The 18363-nt window shown below is 42.6% G+C and overlaps 1 protein-coding gene across 1 annotated transcript; it reads left to right on the forward strand.

The window, feature by feature from the left end:
* The first annotated feature begins 759 nt into the window (after positions 1-759).
* On the forward strand, positions 760-16390 carry ZNF384 (zinc finger protein 384). The gene is given in 10 exon segments (XM_026688048.2): positions 760-1112; positions 3250-3320; positions 3401-3641; positions 4287-4608; positions 12213-12437; positions 13003-13185; positions 13980-14058; positions 15584-15742; positions 15936-16035; positions 16038-16390. Coding segments are annotated over 10 exon segments (1848 nt in total). The 5' UTR covers positions 760-847; the 3' UTR covers positions 16241-16390.
* The last annotated feature ends 1973 nt before the right edge of the window (positions 16391-18363 follow it).

Consider the following 18363-nt stretch of genomic DNA (forward strand, 5'->3'; position numbering starts at 1 on the left):
CTTTCCCTTCCCAAGGCAATGCGGGACTGGAGCCGTGCGAGCCGCGCCGGCGGTAGCAACTCCTGACTCAGGGGCCTCCGAGGGGAGGGGAAGGAGGAGAAGAGGGGGAGAAAGGGTGGGGGCGATTCCCAAAAATCTTGTGCTGACCCGGCCCGTCTGTCAAATTTTAAAAGTCCATGCGGCCCCTGAGCCAAAAAGTTTGCCCACCCCTGGTATACAGGATCACTCTCTAAATGAGACTTTGGATTGCAAGGGGCCCTGCCAACGCTTGTTGATTTTTAACCTTTCTCTCCACTGTCTAGGCCGGCCTTCTCTCCCCTGCGGCCTGGACGAGGCTGCATGGCAGTCTGAAGTCCCTTTCCGCAAGATCCGCAGGGTGCAGGAATCAGGCCCTACCAACGGATCTTTGGCAGGTGGACCTCGCCTCCGTTACGTCGATCCGATTTTACATTTAGACCAGGGTGTCCAACCTTGGTAACTTTAAGACTTGTGGACTTCAACTCCCAGAATTCCTCAGCCAGCAAAGCTGGCTGAGGAATTCTGGGAGTTGAAGTCCACAAGTCTTAAAGTTGCCAAGGTTGGACACCCCTGATTTAGACCTAACATTCAGCGCAGAAAAGGGAGAAGCCCGCTCTTCCTCAAACGCGTCTAGAAACCACGTCGCTTCCGGCAAGCCGTGAAGCGATTCAAACTTCCGCGGCCATGCCCCGGAAGTGTTAACTCAAACGCCGCCTCCTCAACTCGGAAGTGATTTTTTGCTCCTTTTTCCGGTGAGGAGGAGGTTGCCGTTGCCGCCACTCGGGCCAGAGCTGGGGGGCTGTCTCCGGGGGCCGGGAGGGGCAGATGAATGGGCAGCGGGCGGGAGAATATGAGTGGCTTTCCTCGACAAGGAGGACTTCCGGGGTTAAATCATCCGGAAGCGGAAGAGAAGGGCTGCCTGCTGTCCGCCTGGCTCTCCGGGGGAACGGCGGCGGGTGGCGGAGGTGGAGGCGGAGGTTCCGGGGCTGCCCCATCTCAACTGGTGGCCCGTGCGCCGCTGGACTCCGCGTCATCGCGACCACTGTTCCCCGCTTCAGCCCGGGCGGGTCGGAGAGCGAGGGGCCGCGGGCGGGGTCAGTGCCAACGAAGGGAGCTGGGGGTGCGAATGTGGGCGAGGGGTCCTGGGGGTGGGGGGAAGGGGGGCTTAGGGTGCCCCGGTTTTCTCTACTGCCTCGCCGGTGTCTTCGATTTCTGGCGCCTCTCAAGCGGGAGGGCAATTGGTCCCGACTAGAGGAAAGTTGTTCTTCCTAGCGTGCATCGTGATGCCCTCCTTTGCAGATATAGATCCCTGGGGTTCAAAGCCTGCAACCCTCTGAATATTTGTTGCCAAAGGAAAAAAAGGAGGAGTGGTGGCTCCCTAAATGGCTTCTGGGCTTCCCTGGAGCCGAGGGGGGTTGGGCTTTGTAAACTCATGGCTTGATCTCTCACATAACTTATTTCAGAATAGATCTCATTTCCTCAGCTTGTATTTTCTGTAGATGGTTTCTTTAGCTTTAGAGTTTCTTTAGAAGTGGGGAAAATGAGGACCCAAATTGCTGGGGGCAATAGGCTGACTCTGCAAACCGTTTAGAGAGGCCTGTAGTGTAAAGCACTGTAAAGCAGTATATAAAGCTAAGTGCTATGGCTATTCTACCCCACCACACACACACACACATTTCATTATACCAGCTTTCGGAACGTGGTAGACTTCTAGGCCTGTGCTTGGGATGCTTCAATGATCTTGCTTGACATCTATAGTTGTTGTTTTTTTAAAAAACAGGTGCAGGCCCACAAGATGAGATTGGGAGAAAGATGGGGATGGAATGCAGATTTCCAGGAAAGAAATAGTCTATCGCTGTAATTGTAGGAATCATGGATTGTTCATTTTTGCATAATTATAGCAGGCTTTTGGTATGTTTCATCTGCAACTTTAGCATTTTAGGCTGAAAACTGCCTTTAAAGAACAGCACAGTTTTCCTTTGGGATGCTTGCAAGTGTAGGGAATGAGTTGTTAAGTAGCTGTGATCTGCTAATATAAGTTAGATAACATACATACATGTGGTGAATATTTCAAAGTTCACCCTGAAACATGTTTATTAAATTTTGGCCATTTCAATGAAACCAAGAATATTTGTTTTTTAATTGCTCCTTAGTTATCCTTCAGCACAACAGAAACTAAATCCATTGTGAGCTCTATCAGAAGTTGGAGGCTACTGAAATTTGAATAAGTAATTTAAGTGCATGTTCCTGGTATGTTTGTGTCATGCTATATAAACTTTGTAAAAGCTATATGATCAAGATTTTTCAAACCATGGATTTTGCTTATCTACTATCAAGATTTAAGTTATTTAATAACATGTAGCATTGAGAATTTCTTTTATTGAGATTAAAAATATAGCATTCTGAGATTTTTTTCAAAGTTAAAGAATAGGGACATTACATTACATCACTCGTAATTTTAGAAGCTATGTATGGAATTCTATTGGCAGGTAAGTGCAGAAATGCAGGAATTTGAACCAGGACAGGATCCTTTTGCCACAACTGGAGAGAGTGTTTTTAATACTTTGCTCAGCAGAGAGTGTCCAGAATTAGGATATGATTATTTGTGGCTGATTCAGTATGGAATCTTCCTCAACAGAATTAGAAAGACAATTCCAGCCCCTACATAATTTGTAAAATGTTTTTTGAAGGGTTGAAAAAAATCACCTGTGCACCTGTGTTAGATTTCACCCCAGTTTTCAGCAGATAATTTGTGTCCCTCATTGTATGCCAGAGAACTAAACAAGATCAGTTTTTGCAAACTCCCGGTATTTAATAATCATTAGTAGTTTACTACATTGAGATGCAGGGTCCTTTGCCAATTCTTTGTGTTAAAATGGGGGTCAATCATTTCTAGAGATTACAAAAATCTTGCTGCTGTGTTTGGCTTGCCATCTTGCCAACATTTTTGAGAGAGACTGAGAAATTGGAGTATTTATATATTCCTACCGTGTCTTTTCATGAAAATTATAACTATATGAAGCATGATTTCCTTTCAATGATGCTTGGAAAATTTGAGAGCTATTTTAATGTTTGGAACATCAGAACATGCTAGTAAATTCTAGTTTGTTTACAATGAACTAACGAAGTCTCAGAATCAGAATTGGTATTGTGGAGAAATCAAGATGGTTCTCAATATCATATAGACATTACATAGTTTGACAACCAGCCTTGTATCTTTATGTCTCCCAGCTAGAATGGAAGAATCTCACTTCAACTCCTCCCCGTATTTCTGGCCAGCAGTGCCCACAGTCTCGGGGCAGGTAAGGAATATCTTGAAATGTAAATTGCTTTTTATGAAGTTTGGCCTGTGACTATTCTAAAACTTCCATTTTCTCTTTAGATTGACAACAGTATGTTCATTAATAAAATGAAGGAGCAGTTGTTGCCCTCAGAAAAGAGCTGTGGTCTGGCTCCTCCTCACTATCCTACTTTACTGACTGTCCCCACTTCTGTGGCCCTTCCCACCAACATTTCTATGGATTCTGACACCAAGCCAGAACACCTTACCCCAACCAGCCAGACGTCAGTAACACAGAACATCACAGTGGTACCAGTGCAGTCTACTGGGCTCATGACAACAGGTGAGGTAATTTGGATGGTCCAGTTGCTAACTCAACATTTTAGGTTCTTCTTGATAAAAGAATATAGTTAAGCTTTTCTTAGACATTGGAAATGGGGCATTCCGATTAAATGTGTAGTATGACCGAAATATTGCTTTATCATAAAATATGTTTCCATCTAGATCAGGGGTTCCCAACCTGGGGTGTGAGACGATATTCCAGGGGGTGCGAGAAAAGTCCAGGTAAATAATAGGATATTGGCTATATGTTGGCATTTTTTATTTATTATTTATTTCAGGGGGTGCGAGGTTCGAGTGAAATTTCTTTAGGGGTGCGGGGCGAAAAAAAGGTTGGGAACCACTGATCTAGATAATAGCTAATCTAGTCTAGAAAGTAGAATCACACTTGCCCGGGTGTGTGGTTTTATTAAAGCTTGCAGTCATACTTTTTTTTTTTTCCTTTGTATTTTCTTGCAGCAATTCAGAGAGGTAGGCCTAGGGTTTTAGGATGAAGCTCGTGCATGAACATTTAGATTTGAGCCCTGCAGGCCTAGCCCAGTAGCAATTATACATAATTATATTAGTATGGTTTCCTTTCTTTGACATGCTGATGGGGGGATTAGGACTTGTGGGGTTTGAAACAATCCTTCTGTTTTCTCTCCTACAGGACCCGGTCTGGTAATAACTTCTCCCTCTGGATCCCTGGTGACCACAGCCTCTTCTGTGCAAACCTTTCCCATTTCTGCACCCATGATTGTCTCAGCTCTTCCTCCTGGTTCCCAGGCTCTCCAAGTGATACCTGACCTTTCTAAGAAGGGCGCCCTTGCAGAGGGTGGGGCAGTGAGCGCTACTGGAAGTATCACCCCTAAAGCTCCCAGGGGAAGAAAAAAGAAGCGGCTGCAGGAAACGGGCCTGCCGGACATGAGTGATCCTTTTGTGTTACCCAATGACGATGAAGAAGACCAGCACAAAGATGGCAAGACATACAGGTGAGATTATGGGGATTAGAAAACCTGGAATTGATTTATTTGACAGTTTTTATAGCCTACCCAATTCAAAACGCTCTGGGCAGATTTCACAAGAGTGCATATGAACAAGTAGTATTTCATTTGAATTACAGGGGAACTTTCTTCTTCCATGATGTGGCACTCTAGTTCATTGCGCTTCTGGTTTACTTGTGATTTAGGTAAGCGGGAAGTATGCAATAGAACCCAGCAGGTTATACTGAACAATAACTTTTCCCTGGCTGGCTTTTACAATGTAGTTGATTCTGTAAGTTGATCTCTAAATTAATATAAGGGTTGGTACATGCAACTGCATGCCAGAACTACCTATGTGAATTTAGTCGTCTCTCATGTCTCCATTATGTGAATTACAGTTTTATTCTTTCTGGCAGTGGTAAACTTGTAATAGCAGTTGATTTATTTCATGATTTATTCACTTGTTTCTACCTAAAGTGTCTTGTTCTGGTATTGCTAGTGAATACATTAAACTCTTGAGGAGCTAATGAAAATTATCAAGGGCTGTGGTCATATTATGATGTCTAATTCTGCCTGACAGAACTGTAGTAGACTGGATGGATGATCATGCTGTCCTTCTTTGGGATTGATAAAGTATTTTAATGTAATAGCATAGTTGGATTGCTTGTATGAATGCAATAATATTCTTCTGAAGAATCTATCTCCAAGATAAAATTTGAAGACTGAGCTTTGTACTATGGATATTGCTGAACGGATTGGGCTTGGGAAGAAACACTATAGTCCCACAAACTAAATACCCTATTTTTAGCAAGTAGCACAATAGGCTTTATTTGAAATTAATGTGTTTTTGGAGAAAGCTTATTTGTCAGTATGGGAATTTTGCACTTGTGATACTGGGTGTTTCTAAATATATTAATTTGCCTTGCCCTGATTCTATTACAATTGCTTTTAAAGCAACATTTGTAATTGTACCATCCTTGTTCATGAGAAACGCACTTTGTATAAAGAATTTGTGTTGGTGATCATATGGAAAATTCATTTCTTGATTTGCGCATTTATAAGTTGGTATATAATTTTTTCACCATCTAGTGGAATACTGGAAATACCGTGTATATGAATTTTGTATCATGTCACATGGCAGCATCTAATGAATATCAGCTGATATTGAAAGAGCTAAGCAGGGATGAATTTGGCTAGTAATTGGATGAGAGGCTATCAAGAAATTACAAGGAATCTTCCACAGTTTTCACGATATCATTTGGCTTAATGTCTATATTTTTGGGGAATGAGGGATATTAGGATTATTTTCTTCTCTGGGATCATTTAGAAAGCAAATATGGAATACCTTTCAAATCATGGCTGATGTTAAGATCTAGACATATTAAACCAAGATCTATCTATCTTAGTTTGAAAGCTGGTAGTCATATTTGCTTAATAACAGGGAAGCAGTTTGACTCTGAATAACGTGAAAAGCTGAAATTGTGGGTATAACTCAAATCTGAAAATAGCAGGAATGAAGTTCTATTGGAATATTTGGGCTAAAAGGGGAATAATACTTTACATAGCTAAATGGTTGCAGCCTCTTATGGTCACAGTTTGCAACCTCCCAGCCAGCTTCCAACAAAGTCAAGGGGGAAGCTGGAGTTGTTTAATGACCGCATGATTCACTTCACATCTGCAGGGATTGATTTCATAATCATGGCAAAACAGGTCATAAAATAAGAGCGCAATTCACTTAACACCGCACTTAGCACTGGAGGTTCCAGTCCTAATTGTGGTCGTAAGTCAAGGACTGCTTGTACATACAACTGAAACGTATATTAAATAAACAGTATAGTCCACATGTATTAGCTATCTGAGATGCTTGCAATTATTGCACTTTTAACATATATTGTGCTTGAAACCAATAGTTCAGTTTTACAGCACATTAAAAGTAAAATAAAAGTTAGCATTTGCTATATATTTGATTTGTGAGGAGAAGAATTGGAATATCCAGTTTTTAAAAATGAGTCCAGGCTTTAAAAATGTGACATATACATCATATAAATTTAAAACATGAAACTAGTTCATCAGAAAATAATACTTCATGTATTTTGCACTCCTTAAAGTCTATTTTAAAAGGGATAGGCATTGGATTTTTTTTATAGTGGTGCAGGGTAAGAAATTTGAATGTTCTTTAACTCATATGGTTGGGTCTTGTTACAGCTTTGTTCTTTCAAATTTCAAATGTAATTTGAAAAAATATTTAAGGACTATAATGTTAAATGGTATCCCAAATTATGGATAAAAAGGAGAGAAATGTCTTGAAAGTACCATAGCCTATGTGGAAGAGGAGATTTAGAAATGTCATAAAAGATTCATAATCTGCAAAGGAGAAATCCAAGAAAATGATTATTGGTCAAAGAAAAGCATTTATGAGGAAACGTAGCCATGCAGTACCCTAAAAAGGACAAATACGAAGTGTTACAACCCTACAGGGGAATAGGATGACTAGGCTCCCAATAAGGCTATGTATTTTAAAAACGGTATGTGTTTTGTCAGTTTTCATGTATACCATAATAGTATTTTTGCCCAACTGCTCTGTGGAAACTGTAAGGGACAGGAATACATTTTCTCTAGTCTGTGACTAAAATAGTTCTTTTTCAAAATATTTTCATATTAGGTAAAGTCTTTGCCAATTAAAACAACAACAACCTTGAAGATCCCCTCACATTTTTCTTTAACTACACCTTGCAACTACTTGATTGCAAAAATCTTATTTTCTGTTTGATATCAATGAATATCAGAACCTCAGCATTTATATAATATGCCGGCAATTTAAATAACCAATATAGTTGTCAAGTGTGTAGTTCTTTTGACTCCCTTCATTGGCTGCAACACTTCTATGCCGTTCAGAAGGGTGCATCAGATCCAAAGAGAGTGGAGTAAACAACAAGGAGCCAGTGGCAACAAGCTCAGCAGTTTTGGCTTTACTTGTTTAAATTGCAGTATGATGTTCAAGACTGTAGCTGCAAAGCTAACATTCAATATGATCACAAAACTCCTATAGATTTTTCAGGAGTAATAATTAATGAACCCAACTGAAGTTAAGTCATTGACTGGGAATTCATTGAAACTCTTGAAATAGTCCACACAGGAAACAATTCCACGTGTCTTAAGTTATAATGCTGGCAGCTCCTGTTCACCACTTCTCATATTTTCTAGTATATTGCTGTTTTCTGTACAAGTTTTGTATTTGATGTAGAAGATGAAGGGACAATTTCTGGCTCCAACCATATATTACATGTCTAGGTTCTCTGGGATTATTGGTGTCAATTTCTTTTTATTGAGACCATTATTTTTTAATAAATTAGATTTAGCTACTCAACTGGTTAAACCTGGACTCTTGTTTTCATATTAGACGTAAAATCATTTGAAATCAGTGGTCCCTGTTATATTAGATTCCTTTTAGCTTATGTAGCTGAAAAGAACATGTCGACAAAATGTCTTGAAAATGTGACCTAAAGTCCGTTTTATGTAGACAAATCAGCCACAGTGAGGTTTGGTGTAGGTAATTTGTGGGATAGGTTTTGGGTATTTAAAGGGTGAATTTGATGTTTTTATCTCCAAGGTTTAGGCATCCATTTTTACTTTTAAAAGTTCCTGATATCACAAAAGAAAAGAAAGAGTCCTCAATTTTAGCCCTGTCTTTTATGGATGTGTATTCTAATAGGCTTTGAGTTGGGCTTTTTGTTCTATAGCAGCGGTTGCCAACCGATGGGCCATGAGAAAATTTTGGTGGTCCGCAGAGAAATCTCTCCCCCCAGAGCACCCCTCCCAAAGCAATTAATCCAGGCTGTGCAGAAACACAAGGCTGCGCCATCCACATGGCCCGCAGGAACCCTCCCCGCCCACTCACTCCTTACTTGCCTGCTAAATTGCTATTTTTCCTTTTTCCGACCATAATCTGTTCTGCTGTGCCAGGAGATTTAGATTAGCTAGGAAGCAGGAAATGGTTGGATTTCTTGCTTTCTAGCTAGTCTTTAGATCTTCGGCTTTGCTTTTAAGCACAGCCGAACCTCCCTTAGGACTGAAGGTTCTATTATTTAGTGCAGACTCACAGCAAGCAAGTTTTATGAGACAGACTCAGGTAGCTGATGGCAGATAGATAGATCTCTGAATGAATCTGTGATTCTGTGAGCAACTAAATCTGCCTGCCTGCTTTGCCTTATTTTGGGTAAAAGTTGCTCTTTTTTTATAAAAAATTCAATATTTATATAAATATTTATAATATTTACATACAAGCCATGCCCAGCCAGTCACATGACCACCAAGCCATACCCACAAATTAGGCCACGTCCACAGAATCGGTTAGTGGTCCCTGGGATCTGAAATTATGAGTTTGGTGGTCCCTGAGGTCCAAAAGGTTGCCAATCCCTGTTCTATAGTATTAGAGTTCTATTATATTAATTTTTGCTACTTATTAATTTATATAGAACTGCTATTGGAGGCTATCCATAACTTTGGAACGAGGTGCCTTCAAGTATGCTGGTGAACCTTCAGCAAGTCTAAGCTGATATTTAGCCTATGTAAAGTAAAATTTACTCCTAAAAGAATGGCTGCTCAGTCAAGGAGGGTTCCTTGGCTCCCTGCCATCTTTGAGGAAGTAGAAACGACAGCTGGTATGTTTTCATAGCCAAAAGTATGCCAGATATGTCTGTTCTTAATCCGATCGGATTTGCCAGTGATTACCCAAACCTTTATTACATCAGGATTATACTACTACAGCATGTTTTATGTAGGCAGAGCAAAAGATAGCACCCGCTGGATACATGATAATGTGTATTTGCCTGGATTGAAATGTCCGTTCTGGTTGCCAGCTGTGTTTTCCACTAAATTAAAGATAGTTACTATCTTTAAAGCTCTAAGCAGGTAACTACTTATCTCAGCTGTACTAAGGTTGATACAGGAGTCTGTCCTAGATTTCAGACACCTGTTTCTTGGACATGTGAGAGGATTCCCCCCTGCCCCTCCGCTTATAGAAGGCAAAGGATTGTATTTATCATTACTCTGACCATTTTTAGTAGAGGAATCAATATCTTTGCAGTTGGGTCTTTTAAAGTTGTGTAATTATGACTTTGAATTGTTTTTTTATCAGAATATTTTAGATGCTGGAGCACCATAGCAAGATGAGATTAACAAGAGCACAGCTGATTAGTGAAGACATTCTACTATACCAATCTTTAGTTTAGAAATCAGGGTATTCAGTGAAATTACACCTCTTTGTTGAGGATTTTTGCTTTGTTGGGAATATGTTTGTTCTTATTTTATATATGCTAGAAAGAAGCTTAGAATGCATTTGTGAAAGATAGTTCCACTGCTGCGGAAGCTAAGGCTTATCGGAAAGTTTTAAATTGTTGCATTGTATTGATTTATATAATATTCTGTTACTATTACTGTATATATTTGTACATAAGCCATGTATTTTTGGTTCAAAAATAACCTCCCAAACTGTGTTCAACTTATCTGCAAATGAGCTTATCTATGATTATCCATAATAAAGTATCCATATATAAATAAACATAATAAATCAATATATACTGACAGATAAGGCATCCCTTAGATTTTTAAAAATACCATGAAAATGTGGCACCATCGGATAAGCTAATTGTGAAAATTAAAACATACAAAAAATTTAAAGGATAGCTTATCCATGAGTAGCACATTTTTCATAGTATTTTGCTTAAAAATATAAGGATCATATTTTCATTATTTATTATATATTTATTAGGACCTGAGGGCAGGACAAGAAGCAATGGGTAGAAGTTTGTTAAAGAGACAGAAATTTCCTGACAGTGAGAACAATTAACCAATGGAACAGCTTGCCTCCCAGAGTTGTATGTGTGGATGTTTTCAAGAAAAGATTTCACAACCGTTTGTCCAGAATGGTAGAAGAAGCTCCTTCCAGCTTTATGATTCTGTGCATGGCTTCATGAGTTTTGACCATGTTACCATTTGAGCTCTTTTTCAGTATCTGGTCTTAGAAACACCTTGTATAATGACTGAAAATAATTGAACATAATAGAAAGATTTAAAAACCTAATTAGAATCAAAATAATATCCATTTTTCATCCAGTAATTTAATATTAATATGATATGAATTCAGTCAGAAAAACAAAATAAGAGAGTTGGAAGGGACCTTGGACGTCTTCTAGTCCAGCGGTTGCCAACCGGTGGGCCGTGAGAAAATTTTGGTGGGCCGCAGAGAAATCTCACCCCCAGAGCACCCCCCCCCAAAGCAATTAATCCAGGCTGCGCAGAAGCACAAGGCTGCGCCGCCCACATGGCCCGCGGTAACCCCCCCCCCCACCCACTCACTCCTTACCAGGTAAACTTGCCTGCTAAATTGCTATTTTTCCTTTTTCCAACCATTATCTGTTATGTGCTGGGAGATTTAGATTAGCTAGGAAGCAGAAAATGGTTGGATTTCTTGCTTTCTAGCTAGTCTTTAGATTTTCGGCTCAGCACAGCCGAACCTCCCTTAGGACTGAAGGTTTGCTTGCAAGAAAATTCAGTGCAGACTCACGGCAATCAAATTTGAGAGACTGAGCTAGCCGATGGCAGATAGATAGATCACTGAATGATTCTGTGAGCAACTCAATCTGCCTGCTTTGCCTGATTTTGGGTAAAAGTTGCTCTTTTTTTATAAAAAATTCAATATTTACATGCATGGTGTGTTGTGAATTAATTTAGTTTGCTTGCAAGCAAATTTTATGTGACAGACTGAGCTAGCCAATGGCAGATAGATAGATCTCTGAATGAATCTATGATTCTGTGAGCAACTCAATCTGCCTGCCTGCTTTGCCTGATTTTGGGTAAAAGTTGCTCTTTTTTATAAAAAAAATATATCAATATTTATATCAATATTTATAATATTTACATACAAGCCATGCTCAGCCAGTCACATGACCACCAAGCCACACCCACAAATTAAACCACGCCCATAGAACCGGTTAGTGGTCCCTGGGATCTAAAATTATGAGTTTGGTGGTCCCTGAGGTCCAAAAGGTAGGCGACCCCTGCTCTAATCCAACCCCCTGCACAAGCGAGAGTCCCTGTACCATTCCAGACAAATGGTTATCCTGTCTCTCCTTAAAAGCCTCCAGTGTTGGAGCACTCACAACTTCTTCAGGTTAGAGTGCTGGCTGGGGATTAACAAATTGTAGTTCAAAACATCTTTCTCAACATCGAATTGGGAAAGAATCTTTAAATTTCAGATTCCATAGGGATTAAGAATTTAGCACAAAAATACTTTTAACTGGTTATGTCTTCCCTGATCCTTGTCGTTTCTTTAGTTGAAAAGAAGATCATTTAGTCCCTGCGTGATATTCTCCAGATGTGTTAGTACTGTTAATATTCCCAGGCCGTCTAACCTAAGGAAGGCCTTCTGGAAAGAGCCGAATCCAAATCGGTTTTATTCCTTGACCTCTTAACAGAATTAATCAGGACTGGATGTGAGCAGCTCTCCTTTCAAGCGATAGGATCTTTGTGGTCAGCTGTAGATGATCCTAGGGACATAGATATTGACCCACCCTTGAGTGACTTTGTCTCTTTCCCCCTCAACCTGGTCTCAGGTGCCGGATGTGTTCCCTGACCTTTTACTCCAAGTCAGAAATGCAGATCCACTCCAAGTCCCACACCGAGGCAAAGCCACACAAGTGCCCTCACTGCTCCAAGAGTTTTGCAAACAGCTCCTACCTGGCCCAACATATACGCATCCACTCAGGGGCTAAGCCCTACACCTGCAGCTACTGCCAGAAAGCCTTCCGCCAACTCTCACATCTACAACAGCACACACGGTAAGATCCGATGAGACGGGGGGTGGGGTGGGGGACATCCACGATGCATGCTGCCAACATTGTAGCATGAGGCAAGTGTCCATGGGGAGACTGCTCAGAGCATCTCAGCCATTTCCTGCCAGTTGGTCCATGCTTACTTTGTGCAGAGAGCAGAGGGGCCTCTTAATGTACGCTATCCTGGTCCTTTGCCAAAGAACAGTCTGTGAGAAAATGGAGAAGCTCTTGGGCCGTCAGAGACAGGAGTTCTTAATGATGTCTGGGAGACTGAAATCTGTAGGTGCAGGACTGATGGCCTCCCCACCTCACATCACAAAAACACTTGCTGAGCAGCTCCGTCCCCTTGCTTCCCCAGCCCAGGATTTCTCATACACATCCTCTGCACCACTCCCAACTCCTCTCTCTGGCCTCCTGGTCTTGCACTCCCTTTTGTGGAGTTGAGGGCAAGTATCCCACTTGGTTTTCCTCCACTGTAGCGAGAGACAGCATGGTACCATTCCTCATGTTGTCATTGCTAGCCTGCTGGCGGTCATGTCCAACTGCTGCCCCTGCTCCTCCTCTTCGGCAGGATCCACTCCAAGCTCCACACTGCGGTTGTCAAGCCACACAAGTGCCCTCACTGCTCCAAGAGCTTCGCCAACACGTCCTACCTGGCCCAGCACCTCCGCATCCATTCGGGGGTCAAACCCTACACGTGCCGTTACTGCCAGAAGGCGTTCCGCCAGCTCTCCCACCTACAGCAGCACACACGGTAAGGGCCAAGGAGGCTGGGGGCCCAGCCTGGCCCCCCGTGCCGTCAGCATGCACTATTTTGGAGCACACACGCCAAGCATGTAGGGAGAGGGTGGGGGATGAAGCCAGTCCTGTCAATTGGAAAGATGTGGCCTGCCAGAGAGGAAGGAGTGGGGGCTACAGAGGAGACACTGACCATGCCAGGGCAGGGAATATTGGCCTGGGGAAGATGTGGCCCTTTTTCACTTCCAGGGGGTCCCAGAGAGAGAGAGAGAGAGAGAATGAGAGAGAGCATGAGAGAGACTAAGGCAGGCATGGACTAGAGGGGCATGAAGCTACAGGGAATAAAGAAGTGGCACTGTACAAGTGGGATGTATGGCAATGTTCCTTGATACTTTAAAGGATAAATGTATGATTTCCTTAGTTATTTTGGCAGGCATTGCAAGCATATTCTTTGGCATGGTGGAGGGCAGAATTAAACGAAGCAACTTCAGTTTGGACTGAGATACTGCTCTCCAGTCCTTTGCCCTGGCACTGCCACAGGTGACTGAAGTAACTGAGAGTTTGCCTCTTGCCTGTGAGCTGCTTGTCCCTCTCCTTTGTTTCTGCATGCTCTTGTGGGCTTTCCTTCTGGGCTTAGCTAGCTAAGCTGGACTGGGAAGGAGGTGGCATGTGGCTTGGTCAAAGAAACAAGGAAACAAGTTGGTGAAGGGTGGTGCATTCTCTTGCTTGCCTAGCGCAGAGCATCCGGGAGCGGGTTTCTACGCCGGCTTTTCTTCTGCTGATCTTTTCTCTCTGTCCTTTTTGTAATAGGATTCATACTGGAGATCGACCCTATAAATGTGCTCACCCTGGCTGTGAAAAGGCTTTCACACAACTCTCAAATTTGCAGGTAAGGCTTGCAGCTTCCTCTAGGTTAGTCTCTAAAGGAATTGATCCAAATACCCAGCAACTTGGGGTTGTGATTGGAAAGCATCGAGGGGGTGGGAGTAGCCTTTTATTTAAGCATTGGCTGGATAACATTAGGCCAGAGGCACTAGGCAGGTGAATGGAAAGAACATATGCGCCCAGTGGTTGTTTTAGAAAGGAGGGAGTGGGGATAACTTTGAACAAAGTAAGCAAGGGAAAATTGACATTTGTGCAGAGGGAGGAAAGGTTTCATTTCTTTGTTTGTGACAATGTGTCATTTGATTTTGGTTTTACATTTTTGGGATCTTATGGCTTATATCAACAGTTCTACTGGGGAAAATCTAACATAATTTAACCACTAGCCTGTTTGCAAACTGTGACAAACTTAAATAGTTTTGAAGGAAAATAATAAAAAGTGTGATCCTGAGAATCTGTTTTTATTGGGTAAGAGGAGGCTGGTGATTCAGACTAACTACTTTATCAAATGTCACAGATAAAGAATCCAACTTTGCTAAGGCAAAGTTCAAAAATTAGCCAAGGATGTCATTCCTACAACAGATCTTAATTTACGCTGTTTTAGGTCTTGCTTGCTACCTTCAGTTCCAAGATTTGTTGCCAAATGGAAGCATGTGTGGCAACCACAGCTACACTTCTCAGCTTTAATAGATTTTAATAATACTGACACATTTATTTGATGACTTGTTTATTTGCTTAGCAACAATAAACTCACTGCTGTGCCTTTGCCTTTGTTTTTATATTAAGTCGAAATTTATATACATGGCATTTGAAATAGCATGATGTACAATTTAGTTATTTGGGAAGGTGAATTGGATGTAACCAGCAAATTTTGGACAAATTTGGGCAGGATAAAGCCAAAACAAACGACAGGGGATCTGGTTACATAAATATTGTGTAAATTGCCAGTTTAGAAGATACATAGATAGCATCCATGCCTGTGTACCCATACACATGCCTGATTTTTATTTAAGAAATGGTATTACTTATTTATTTTATTTATTAAATTTGTTTGCTGCCCATCTCACACATGTACACAAACACACACACACACACGTAAAATCATAACAAAAAACTAAAATCATAACTAAAACTAAACGACGGGGAGGCAAAGAACAGAATGTAAAGGGGAGGGAAGTGGGAGCTGCTATTAGTCGATCAACCACGTCCAGCATGGTAATGCCCCCATCTGCCAGAGCCAGGTCTTCAGGCTCTTGCGGAAGGTCAGGAGGGTGAGAGCTAAACTCACCTCAGGGGGCAAGATGTTCCAAAGGACCAGGGCTGCAGCAGAGAAGGCTCTTCTTCTGGACCCTGCCAGCCAGAATTCCTTGACTGAGGTAATCCGCAGCATGCCTCCTCTGCCAACACATTGGGACTGGCCTGCCCCATACGGATGAGGTGGCTCCTTGAGTAACATTAATAAACCTCCAAACAGGGTAAGACAGTACAAGGTTTCAACTCTTTGCCCTTTTTCTCACTCCCTACCATTCTAGTCCCACAGAAGGCAGCACAACAAAGACAAACCCTTCAAGTGCCACAATTGCCACCGAGCATACACAGATGCCACCTCGTTGGAGGTTCACCTAGCCACCCACACAGTGAAGCATGCCAAGATTTACAACTGCTCCATGTGCAATCGGGCCTATACCTCGGTAAGCACAACTTAGTTGAAAGAGGGAGACAACGGGAGGACCACTTGGCCACTGCCCTCAGAGGAGAGCTCTGGAAACGGGTTTCTGCTGTGTCCCGTGGGTGTGGCGCCATCCTCTTAGTGGAATGGAAGACTTGGTCTCTTCACTTGTATCCATGGTTCTGAATTTATTTGGTGCCTCTTTTCCATTACAGGAAACATATTTGATGAAACACATGCGGAAACACAACATCCCTGACCCCCAGCAGCAGGTGGCCGTGGTCCAAGCCCAAGTCCAGGCACAGGCATCACAACAACAGCACAGCAGCAGCAGCAGCAGCAGCACTTCCAAGCACAGGGCAGTGGAGCAGCAGGGGGTCCATCTGGAGAGAACCCGTCCAACCCTCCCCCACAGTGTTCTTTTGACCTTACCCCATATAAAACTTCGGAGCATCACAAAGACATCTGTCTCACGGTTAGCACCAGCGCCATCCAAGTGGAGCATCTTTCCAGTTCTTAGAGACCCATGGCTGAAGAGGGGAGTGGAAAACTTCTCCTGCATCATCTGTGCCCATGGGCAGTTCTTTTGTGATGGCCTCTCCTCATGCAGCAGCCTGTGACGGCTTCCCTTAGGGGGAGGGAAATGGGGATACTATCTATTTAGTGGCTGCTCCTTGGCGTTACCATTAGTGCCTCCAAGAGGCACAACCTTCCCCCTGTAAACAGGGGGACCGGACTCCCTTTGTGCAAGACGAGGGCTCCTCCCTTACAACAGGCCTTCTTGTTCATTAAGGGAACCCCACTTTCTCTCTCACTTGTTAAGGTATCCAGCAGAGATGAGAAATGAGGGGGTACCAGTGGATGAAAGGAGCTTCAGCAATGACTGATTGCAGGTGAATGAGGGTGACTGGGGGTCTTCCAAAGATTCCCTTGGGGTGTAGACTGGAGAACGTTCATTCGTTGTGTCACCACTCCCTTCCCTCACCCCCCCCCCTCTTTCCTGTAAGCTGGAGGAAGGAAGAATGGCTGCTCCTGTTCTAGGCATCAAATGTTGTTCAGGCTTACAAAACCTTGAAGATAATGGGAGGTTGCTGGTGACTGACAGCTGAGTCTGCATAATCCATTACTTTAGGGGGCTATGGAATGGGGGAGTGAGTGCCTAATCTTTTCCCAGCCAACTTCAGGAAGAATTAGGGATGGAAAGGTGGGTACTACAACTTAGAAACTTATAGGATTTAACCTCCACCGTAATGTTAAGCCTCCTCCAGGCATCAAGTCTAAACCAAAAAAATAATAATGCCTAGTGGTAAGAGTGCCAAAATGACAGCCCCCCCCCCCCAAAAAAAAAAGAGAGAGACAGAGAGAGAGACTGAGGGTTGTTTTTCTGTCTTCACTCCCCTCTTTCCCCCTTTCTGCAATAAGTGCAGTCTGGAACCCAAGGCTCAAAGGAGGTCTTTGGGGGAAGCCCCTGGGGCAGGGAACTGTTGGGCTACTTCTCTCTACGTGTGCGGTCCAGATGCCTCCTTCACTGTCCTTACTGCCAAGCCAGGCTGGATATAAGATGGCTGTAGTTGTGGTGATGCTTGGAGAGCAAGAATCAGAGGAATCTTCCAGGGGGTGAACATGGAGAAGAGGAAATGGTGGAAACAATCAATCCTGCACTGCACAGAGAGACCAGTTAGAAGGGGAAATTTCCCAAACAACAGACTCTGGCCCTCTCCCCACTTGAATTTATATATAAATATAAATATATATATATATATAAATCTATATACAGATAGTTGGATAGATATATCTATTCACACTTCAATCCCATCCAGCCTGCCTCTGTCCTTGCTGTATCTGTTTCTATCCGTGTTTTATAAAACCACATTATCCTTGCACACTTTTATTTTCAGTCCTTGATTTTTATCCTTCATACTCGGTTGATGTTTTCATCTTCAAAGTATTTCCCCTTTGCTTTAAACTTGCAATTTCTTGTTCCTTCATTTCAATATCTGATTATTCCGTCGGCCACAGAGGCACAAAAAGCCAATTGGGCTTTAAGTGAAAAAAACTCTCTACTAAGCCTGCAAATGCTGTAGATTAAAAAGTGGAAGAACTTACTTGCTAATATTGGTGCATAAAAACAAATCAGTTCAGGTGCCTTTCTAAACAAATGAAGATTCTTCTCATTGTTGGCAGTAGATGGGATACCTAAGGCAAGAATATGAGGTTTGCTTGTTCTTCCCTCAGCCATGACAGAACTTGTCTAGGGCAGACTGGTTTCTGTGCAATTTACACTGCTTTCCTGTCTGCTAAAAGCAGCATTGTGTGAGGACAAATTTGTGAGTGACTTGATGATCCCACACATTTGGGATGGACCAGGACTGTTGGATGTTCCTCCCTCCTGCCTTCCCCCATGTAGGGCACACAAAGACCTACTGAAATCTAAAGGGTGCATAAACATTTCAAGATTGTGCTTTGGCTGCAGGGATTATGGTGAATTTGAGTGTGCGTGTGTGTGTTCTGTTTCTGTGTTGGGCATGGGTATGAATTTTGTGTGCATGTGTCCCTACACTTTTAAGTGTACATGCACGTCTGGTAAAATCCTGCACTTCCTTTCCCTCAGGGTATTAATTTTCTGGACCACATAACATGTCC

Source organism: Notechis scutatus, chromosome 2, assembly GCF_049901735.1.
Source record: "Notechis scutatus isolate UNSWTSFEM ecotype Mainland chromosome 2, rNotScu1.2, whole genome shotgun sequence".
NCBI classification, from domain to species: domain Eukaryota; kingdom Metazoa; phylum Chordata; class Lepidosauria; order Squamata; family Elapidae; genus Notechis; species Notechis scutatus.